At 46.3% G+C, this 10,575-nt stretch overlaps 1 protein-coding gene across 1 annotated transcript in view; it reads left to right on the top strand.

Annotated features, from left to right (window-relative positions):
- MOB3B (MOB kinase activator 3B) overlaps positions 1–8,760 on the top strand; it is a 206,665-nt gene extending 197,905 nt beyond the window's left edge. Inside the window, exon 4 of the mRNA XM_007455919.1 lies at positions 7,328–8,760. Coding sequence (XP_007455981.1) covers positions 7,328–7,357 — 30 coding nt within the window. The 3' untranslated portion in view covers positions 7,358–8,760. The remainder of the gene's footprint in view (positions 1–7,327) is intronic.
- Positions 8,761–10,575: the final 1,815 nt, after the last annotated feature.

The following is a 10,575-nucleotide window of genomic DNA, read 5'->3' as shown; positions in this document are numbered from 1 at the left end:
CCCGCTCTCCCCCCCCCCCCCCGCCCCCCGCAATTGTCAAGGCACTTGGGAAAAGGTCAATGTCATAGGTGCAGCTTTGTGGATTCTAGAAAGCGAGAGGAGAAACACTGCAGCAGGGGAGAGCTGGCCTTCTCTGGGTGGGTGAGATGCATGGCCGCCCTGTGCCCGAGGGTGGCAGGAGCTGCCCCCCTGTTTCTACCTTCTGAAGACTAGCTGTCCCACAGGGGTTGGGCAGGAGAGTGGCTGGGGATGTTTTGTACCTGCTTGTTTGCTTTTCTTTGCTCCTCCTCTCTCTTGTTCCAGGGATTTCCCTGCAACAAACAGCCTGATATTTTACTGGGCTCCCCGTTGAAGTGAAATACTGCCCCTTCAGAGCTAACGATATGCTGTGTGTTTCAAGCTACCCGGTTTTCATGGTGGCTGGTGGTGGGAAGGACCCGCTTACACAAAGGTCATTTTCACGAAGCGCTGGGCCCAGGGTTCTCATTCTTATCACACTGCTGCGCCTTCTATACCCACCTTCCTTTCATCCCTTTGTGTCCTGTTCTTCCTAAATCATTGCTTTATTTCCAGTATTTCTTCCTCCCCGTTCTTCTTCTTGTTTCTCAGAATTAGCAGAAAGTTGGTGAATGAAAAACAAGAAATTGGCTTTAAAATGCTGTTGCTGTAGCCCTTCTGTGCCCAATATATGTTAAAACGCTAGAAAAACAAAGAACCTCAGTCCTTTTCTTTTATTTCTCCTCCCAGTGGAGTAACAGAAACAGGATGGTTTTTGTCTGCTTACTTGTTTTTGTTTTTGAGGCAACCATATCCGTCCCTTATCCTTCCACTTGGCTAGCTGCGTGAACTTGGGCAAGTTACTTCAGTTCTCTGAGCCTCTGTTTCCTCATCTGTAAATTAGAAGGAGCAATGCCTACTTCACAGAGTTTTGAGCAAAAAGTACACACAATAAATATAAGTGCCTCCACCATAGTAGGCATTCAGTTTGTATTTTTCTCTACCTCTCGTTTTACTGGGTCTTTAAGACCTAGTAATTGTTCATCTTCATTGGATTTTCGTCTAACTAGCAAATATTTTTACAGCCCCTTGTATGTGGCAGGCCTTGTGCACCAGGGTCCAAACAGAAACAAGATATGGTTCATCTCTTCCAGAGCAATCTCTTGCTGGAACCAGGAATTAATAAAGTGTCATAGAACAATGTGAGAGGTACTACAGGCACAAAGGGAAACCAGAAGAGGACCGCCTGAGACTTCTTGGGGACGGGGTGGGAAGGGTAGGAGATGGTGTTCCTGAGGGGGGGAAATGGTCAAGGGTCTCGAAGGATGCTTGAGTTGGGAGAACGGTGTTTTGGGAAGAGAGGAGCAAAGGAAAGCATATATAGGGGCATTGCTATGGGCTCAACGGTAGAGAAAGAGAGCTGGGGAGTGACGGCCAAGTGGTTGAGTAGGCCACACCAATGCTAGACGCTAGAGTTGGGACTTAGTTTGAAAGCTGTGGAGAGCCATTTAGGTTTCAGGTTTACGTGCAGGAGAGCCAGTCATGCAAGAGGGATTTTCCTGAAGCACACTGAGGTGACTCTTAAGAAACCCTTGTGTACACAAGTTGCCTCTCTGAAATCAACGAGGAGTGCGGGGTCCACAGGTCAGGCGTCCTGGCGCCGCCATTTATCAGTGGCCCCATCTTCGGCAAGTCGCTTCCACCCTCACGGCCGGGTCTTCACATCTCTGGAATGAAGGTGTTGGACTAGATCACATCCAGGTGTCCTCCCAGCTTGAACAGTAGTCTGTGATCCTGTGATTTTTGTCACTCCTTTTTGGAGCTCATTTTATAATTCCTAATGTTAACTTATTCATATGGTTATGCTAGCATGATGACTGACACCTAGCAGACATCACATTTCTTTCTTTATTCCATGTGAAAATTCGATTACTGGGATGTGTGATGGTATGGTGTAGTAAGCTAAGTCAGTTGGTTTCTTTGTAGTCTTGGTCGGGTCAGAAATTATTTGCGTGACCCGGAATAAATCATTTTACTTCTCTGGACAGTTCATTCCCTCCGTGGCCAGTTCTCAAAATGGCTACACTGAGAGATAAGAGGAAGATTTGACTCGTAGAATTCACACAAGTTTGTTCCATGTGTATTAAAACAAACAAACAAACAAACAAAACTTTCAAATGCTAGCAAAGATCTCTATTTTAATTTTAAATGTTTTAGATCAGAAGTGGCTGAGTATCTTATGTAAAAGATATGCTGATTTCATCCACCACCACCGTTCCACACAAAGACTAGGCAAAATCATTTGAACTTCGTTTCCAAAACTATGATTTCAGTGTGGAGATTTGGTCTACTTCTCTTTGTTTTTTAAATGACTGAAGCTTATTTTTTAATTTTTTTTTGGCGGTACGCAGGCCTCTCACCGCTGCGGCCCCTCCCGTTGCGGAGCACAGGCTCCGGACGCGCAGGCTCAGCGGCCACGGCTCACGGGCCCAGCCGCTCCGCGGCACGTGGGATCTTCCCGGACCGGGACACGAACCCGTGTCCCCTGCATCGGCAGGCGGACTCTCAACCACTGCGCCACCAGGGAATCCCGAAGCTTATTTTTTAGGAAAAATTACATGTATATTAAAAATATCTAAAAAGCTAGAGAATATGTAAAAGGCAAATATCAGAAATAGAAAACATATATTATTCCATTCACCCAGAGGTAAACTTATCATGCTGGACTCATACTTTATATTTTTTCCTAATATAATTGGATCAAACCATACATACTGTTATGTGACTTGACCAAGATATCCCTCATCATATATTACTATATAACAAAGTTTTAAGGGTCTGTTCAGATTCAGGCAAGATGAAATGGTGAGTTCCTGTGCTGGCAGAAAGCGGTGTGATGCAAAGTGATGGAGGAACCCGGGAAGGGAGCTAATTAACCCTTTCTGATCTTGAAGGATATCAAAGTTTGCCAGGCATAGAAGGGCAGAAAGCATTTGCCAGATGGAAGAAACAGCCGATGAGAAGCTACTAGAAACGTTACAGACCAGGGCTGTTGGGGAACGGGGAGGAGTCTAGTTTGCCTGATGGGTGTGGTGAGTGGGCCGGGCTTCAACAGGAGGTGAGCAGGGTGGGTGGATCCAGTTAAGAACAGCTTTGTTTGCCAGGCTGCAGAGTGTGGACTTTGTTCTGCTGAAAGTCGGGAATCAGGGACTTCTTTGCAGAATCAAGTTCCGCCTTACATTAAAGCAATGGTACCGACTGAGCACAACCCAAACCTGACTTTACTCTTGCCTTAAGAATGGATTTTTAAAAATCTGGGTGCTTGAAAAGTCTTCATGTACAAGCCAAATACAGCCTTTAGGAACATTTCTCAGAAAATTCACTCTACCTCTGCAGAAACCTCTTAAGCACCTGTTGGAGTTCTTTAGTGGACTTAATACATGGTGGGTTCAGATAACTTCTGCAATGGCAAATTCATCCCTAGAGAGCAAACTGCATAGGAGTTGTTTAAGCCACTCTCCCCGATGGGAAGGAACGTGTTTGGCCCTGCTGGATTGTCTGGGATTTGTTTGTTTGTTTTTGTTTTTTTTGTGGTACGCGGGCCTCTCACTGTTGCAGAGCGCAGGCTCAGCGGCCATGGCTCACGGGCCCAGCCGCTCCGCGGCATGTGGGATCTTCCCGGACCGGGACACGAACCCGTGTTCCCTGCATCGGCAGGCGGACTCTCAACCACTGCGTCACCAGGGAAGCCCTGTCTGGGTGGTTTTTGTTTTTTTGTTTTTTTGTTTTTGTTTTGGGTGTTTTTTCCTCAGAACCAGTTGGTTTTTAGCCATCCCATTGGCGCCACCCAGTGGGAAATCGCTAGAATACAGCTGTGAAGGCTTGTAGGCTTTTGCAGGGCGGATCCAACTGAGACGTCCTTCCTCAAGTTTCAGATCTATTTCAACCATTCATTCCCTGTAAGAATGTTAAGAGGCCTCATAGTAAACAGGTTTTCTCCTGCATTTGAGGCTGCACGGCTGGTGAGGAAAGCACTGGTCCTGGCTTTTCACAGACTAACTCAGTGGCTTTGCTTAGGTCCCATATCCTCTCTCAGTCTTTTCCCTCTTCTGCTTTCCTTAAAAAAAAAAAAAAAAAAAAAAGGTCTTCCACATTTCTTGTGTCTATAGTCTTTTAGTGGCATAATTGTTTTAGTATTTACCGATTGCACTTGTAACTCAAAGTGGCATCAGTCTGGATAAAGAAAAACTATCTCTTTGGCATTTTGAAAATTCAGGAACGATTGCAATGAATTGTTAATTAATATAAGTCAATATCACTCAAATGCATATTCATAAGAATGTCTCAGAGGCTTAAACCATGGTCATGTGGTGTAGTGGAAAGAGCTGGCCTCTGCATCCAGATAGATCTGAATTTAAATCTCTACTTCTGCCACTTTCTGTGTGACTTTGATGAATTATTCTCTGTCTCTGTGCCTGTTTCCTCATCAGACCAATGGGGATGGCGAAGCTTACTTCACAGGATCAGGGTAAGGGTTACATGAAGTGATACCTGTAGAGCCGTGAGGGACACCGAGACTAAACAACAGCAAACCTTTGTTTGATGGAAGCAACTGTTACCATTTAAGCTCGGCAGCTTACTGTTCACCATACCTGTTCACCCTGAGCACATCACTTCTGCTCTGAGGCCTGGATTCCTCTTCTTTCAAAGTTTTACAGAGGCAATGATATTAATATAACCACCCGAAGCACCTGAAACTCATAGGGGCTTAACAAATGCTAGTTCCTTTCTTTCTGTAATCCTGACCCATTGCAAATAATTATGAGAATTAGTTATAAAGGCAAAGTTGTCTTCATCCCATGATCTCTCCTTCACTCTCTTGCTCTCACTCTTTCAAACACACCCACACACACACACACACCCCCCACACACACCCATACACACTTTGTATTCCCACCTAATTTTTCCCATCTCTGTCACAAAAAGTTAACCAAAAACACAAGAACCTTTGGAAGCTTAACAGAGGAACAGCAAATTCCTTTTCAGGTTGTCATCATCTACTTCCATCCCCCCACACCAGGTGCCTAGGTCCTTATTCAAATAGTTGTGCGCTTACCTGTCTCCCTACCCCTGCGTCCCCATCCTGCCCTGGCCCCCCTGCTCCAGCCACAGCAGCATCAGATCCCTGGTGGGCTCCACCTCGACTGTGCTTCCCTCCAGCCACAGCCCCTGTTCTCCAGTCCCCCTTCTCCCACCCTCACCTGTCAGACTCTTCCTCCTCCAGGTTGTGGAGTCCATCTCAGTGGGTACGTTATCAGAGAAGTCCTCTCAAGGCTCTGCCTTCCCAGCACAAAGTGGCTGCTGCCATGTTTGTGCTTCTGGAGAGATCAGGAAAGGGAATGAATGCGTACTCTGTCCATGAATACTTTTTAACCTTCCCACTCACCTCAAGTAGGCATCACTGGTCTGTTTCACAGATGAGGACACTGGGAGCCCATTCATTGCTGGATTACACAAATATTTTATCCATCATCACTTGCCAGGCACTGGGGACACAGCACAGACCACAGACACAGCCCTTTTCTCCGTGGGTCTTACAGGATCTCACAAGGGATGAATCCAGGAGGCAGGAATGAAACAGTAAGACTATCCTGGTTGTGAGGAAGGGTGCTCTGAAAGAGCAGAAGAGGAGGTGATGCCCTATCCTGGAGGTTCGGAAGGGTATCCCTAGAAAGGGGCCACTTCAGCTAAGACCCAAAGGCTCAGGGAGGTCACACAGGGTGGTAGTGAGGGCAGAGTGGGATGGGTGGATTGGGTTCTACCATACCTCATCTCCTCTAAATATTAACATTTATATCATTGTATTTTATATCGTTTTCTCCCTGATAGACCGTAGCTCCTTGGGAACAGCGACCTCATCTCCCAGGCACCTGGTCCATAGTACAAGTACTGAGCATAAGTAAATGGTCACTTAATTTTTCAATATATGTATCTCTACATAATTGCGTTGCTTAATATCATAAGGGTGCAAAAGTACCTAGATTCTGTTCTGTATATTTGGTTATTTTTTTAGCCAGCACATTGGTATGGTTTTCTAATAAAGTCTCTGAGCAGCTGGCACGCCTATTCGCAAGCTCCTGTTACTCAGATGTTTCCTATTTGATAGGGGGCGCTGGAGGGTGAGCTGGGGTCAGCTCTGCAGCAGGTGGACCTCAGAAGCGGCTCATTCATCTAACTAAAATATATGAAATGTGTCCTCCTAAATGCCCCAAGGCACAAGTCTCCTTCCCAGCCTGCGATCCAGGACATTCTCAAGGATGAAAGAGGAGCTGCTGCCCTGTGCCAGGCACTGTGCTAGTGAGGGTTTCTTCTTCCTGACACCTTGGAGCTCACAAGTAGGGCGACGGACACATGCCCGTCGCCCATGTGTGTGCACTCACGCGCACACACACACACACACACACACACAGGTGTACAAACTGGCTCCTTGCACGCAGGCCTCCAGGTGGGCACAGGTGGAGGGCGTGGCTGATCCACAGTGGGAGGGGCGGGAGTGCCTGAAGGCTTCCCAGGCAGATCAGAGTCATCTTGCTGGAGCTGGGAAAATGAATGGCAATTAGCCAAGTAAAGAGAGAAGGGCGTGGTAGAAGCAGGCCACGGGCAAGGGTCTCGCCTGTGCAGAGACCCAGAGAAGGAAAACAGATGGCACATCTGGGATCTATAAATGCCCACAAGAGCATTTATAGAAAGGCCAGCTGGTTGTGGCTGACTGTCAGACACATTGGGATAGTCTTCATTTCTATTAAGAAATGTCCTTCCTTCCACTTTTCTCGACTTGTACCTATCCTTCATATTTTCATCTTTGATTGAAACGTACGTAAAGAGAAATTGTGCTCTACCGTAAGAAAAACAGCCGCCTAAATCCAATGATCATATCAACCAGTAAGTGGTACTTCAGTCCTGATGGGGAGACTGCTGGGAGTGGTGGAGACTGGGGCAAACTGGAGAGTGTATTCTGCATCTGAAGAGGACAGCAATTCTCAACTCAGCTGCCCAGTGGCTCCAGATCTTGCAATTTTTCCAGAACACAGAGCAACCTGGATTTTTTGGCAAGTTAGCTGAGGTTTTTAAACATTGCTTTGATTTAAAAAAAAAAAAAAAAGCCTGCAGCCAGTGGAACACATCTGTATGCTGAGCCTTATTCCTGGGCCATGCTTGCAACCTCTGGTTTAAAGGCTCCAGAGGTTGCCAGGGTATTTTCAGAATCCTTCAACAAGCCATTGCTCTGCTTATAGTTACTCCTAACCACCCTTCTCCCCCTGCTTTCCAGAAAGAGATGACGAGCAGGATGTGTCACTAACGCCCCATCTTACCCTACGGAAGGAAGAGGAAAAGCTGTTTCCTCCTGGAGTCCCGGGCCGGCGGGAGGGAGACCTCCCTGGCTGAAAGCGCGCACCTACTTCCAGGAGCAGGCAAGCTGGAGACCAGCGGTAACTCCTGAGAGATGTTCCCCGCTCACTTCGTGTGCTCTTAACCGTCTGAGCGCTGCTAGCCGTGACCTGTGGACCTGACCAGGAGAGAGGGACGGCCCCTCACCCATCCTGGAGGAAGGAAGCCTCTGCGCTTACATGTGTGTCGCAGTTCTGCCTGTGACCTGCCACCTAAGCTTTACTGGAATTCAGGTTTTGAGACTGACATACTTACTTGTACTTTTCCACTTACCTGTCTCGTCGGCCGGCTGCCTTTTCTGTAACGTGTTTTCTAAGTACCCAGTGAAGTTTGGAACTCTGGATGCACAGCCAGTTTTTCTCTAACAAGCCTTCCTGTGCGGTCCCTGCAGGCTCTGGCCCTGATGCCGTGGTCTTGGCTGGGAGGTCTGAGGCCCGTCCCACAGCATCAGTGCAGTTTCCCGCACAAGCAGTTTGACCAGACACCACTCCACGGGGTGGCTCGTCTTGCCCCAGATAGGGTCTGCACACTTCCATTGCAGGGAAGAGACTGGTCTCTAGCCTAAGGCTAACTAGTTACCAGTTCACCCTCGACAGAATGTGCTTTTTATAACCACACCATTCCTTGTCTCTTCCGTTCAAGATATTTTTTTTCCCCCTGTTTCCCCGAAGAGAGAAATAAAAGGAAGTTATAAATGACCAAGAATGATCAGCAGATGCCCTCAGCCAAATTAGTGCAGTGTTTGTTCATTATTAAAGGGCGTGGTGGCTGTCTTCACACAATACTGAAATTTCAGTGAAAAAAAAAAAACCCAACAAAAGTACAATGGGTAATTTGGTGCCTGTAGCTCAAATGCCCCGCCCATTGATTCGTAATCGTCCCAGACGGCCCTCTGAGCTTCTAGATCCAGCCGATGTTTTCTTCCTCTTCCTCTGCGCTCTCCCTTCCTCTGCCCTATGATATTATGGCACAAAGTTAATTTCTGCCCGGATGATGCTTGCACCACAGTTGCCAAGGTAACAGTGGAGCTGGAGCCAACTTCCTTCTCCCATCCTTCCCAGTGTTTCTGTCCCAGTAGACAGAATCATTCTGTGCTACATCCTGCCTTTTGAAAGCTAAGTGACTTTTAGCTGAAGCAATGTTGCCTTCTCTGATTCATTCGCAAAACCATGGTGGTCCTGAGAGCCTATGACTACGGGGTGATGATACTTCCAGTGAGCATTTGAATTCGACAAAATAGCAGTTGGTGGAGGGATGTAGATAAGAATGTATTAGGGCATTTCAATGTAATACTAATTAAAGAATAACTCAACAGCTCTGATTTTGTTTCATTGCATGTAATGTGTTAAAATCATCTGGAGCTGCTGCGAGAGCCTAGAAAGGCATGAAGTCTTTCTTGGTCCAAACTGAGAAAGGGTCAACTGTCTGAGCACCGTGGCATTCTACGCTGACCTAACCCGGCAAACCGACCCTTGCTTTGTATCTCGTCAAAGTTGTCTCATGGAGTCCAAGTGCTGCTACCTCTCTCCATATTGTTGCGCTCTGATCAACAACAAACGTACCTTTTTTGCTTTTTGTTTTTTTGCTTCCTAAGTAACTTCGAGAGGACAAGATAGGCAAAAATTTTTCTCAGCATCATTTTTGCCTGAAAGGATATCTGACTGTCCTAAGCATCCAGAGATCAGACAAATGAGCCCATCTTCCCGACCTATGCACGATGCAGTTAGTGCCACGTGGGAGTGTTGAGCAGTGAGACAGAAATGACAGCATGGAGCCCAGGCCCTGGGAGGAGCTCTGAAGCTCTGCACAATGGAAAACACAGGAGTTTTGCATTAAAAAGTTGACTAAGCTGGGCTTCCCTGGTGGCGCAGTGGTTGAGAGTCCGCCTGCCGATGCAGGGGACGCGGGTTCGTGCCCCGGTCCGGGAAGATCCCACGTGCCGTGGAGCGGCTGGGCCCGTGAGCCATGGCCGTCTGAGCCTGCGCGTCCGGAGCCTGTGCTCCGCAACGGGAGAGGCCACAACAGTGAGAGGCCCGCGTGCCGCAAAAAAAAAAAGTTGACTAAGTTCCGGTATTTCAATAATGCCTGATCAAGTAGGATGCTGGACTCTGAAGACTTCTGTTATGAAGTCTTTCGAAGGTTATTTTCTGTTAACTGTTTGTGCATATGCAATTTCCGCTCAATTAAAAAAAGAAATCCAGAGTTTTTTAAGACTTCTTGGAACAATTTCCCCCTGGTTGTATTGCTCGCTGCACTAATCGGCACTTCTAGGGTAAGTGCTGGCAAACCACTCTTACGTTTTAATTACAGACTGTTCCTATTCCCGTAGAACTTTGTTTGGCAAATTCTGAAGAAAATCATTACAGACGATCTTTTATCTCTTTGGCCTGACTACAGCCTAAGTACCTCTCCTGGCAAATGGAGATCTGAGCTCCTGGCAGCTCTTCAGGCATCTCCTACTCTCTGGGTCTGAGACTGACATCTTGCTTCTTCCTCCTAACCTGGCTCGCTCTCCCTCATTTCCCACTGTTTTTTTTTTTTTTTTTTAGTTGAGTAATACATGTATCCATGTTTTTTTTTTTTTTTTTTTTTTTTGAGAAATGTCAAAGTGGAAATTTAAAAAAGGAAAGATTACAGTGACATCCATATACCCTTAGTTGTCATTCTCTTTAGTTAATGGATTAGAGTCCTTCTTTTATGTATGTGTGAGGTGTGTGTGTACGTGTGTGTGTGTGTGTGCACGTGTGTATGTGGGTCTTTCATGACACTGACATTAGTAAAGAGTTCTGGCTGGTTTGTTTGTAGAATGTTCCACAATCTGGCATTTTTTTCTGATTGTTTCCTCATTATTAGATTCAGGTTAAACATTTTTTAGCAAGAATACTATGTAAGTGATGTGTTTCTTTCCTTTTGCATCATATCAGTTGTCTAGTTGTCTCTTTTTATGATAAATATTAAGCTTGATCAGTGGGTTGAGGTGTTATCTGCCTGATCCATTCATTATAAAGTTCCATAATTCATTATAAAGATCTGAAATTCCGTGTGCATACATTTTATAGAGTGTGAGACTGTACATATGTGCTTTCCTTTCCTAACATTCACAAAGAGGTCCAGGATCTCCAAAAGATT

Source organism: Lipotes vexillifer, unplaced genomic scaffold (genome assembly GCF_000442215.2).
Source record: "Lipotes vexillifer unplaced genomic scaffold, Lipotes_vexillifer_v1.1 scaffold644, whole genome shotgun sequence".
Lineage (NCBI taxonomy): Eukaryota > Metazoa > Chordata > Mammalia > Artiodactyla > Lipotidae > Lipotes > Lipotes vexillifer.
Note: the sequence above shows the minus strand (reverse complement) of the source record. Positions and strands in the feature narration are given on the sequence as shown.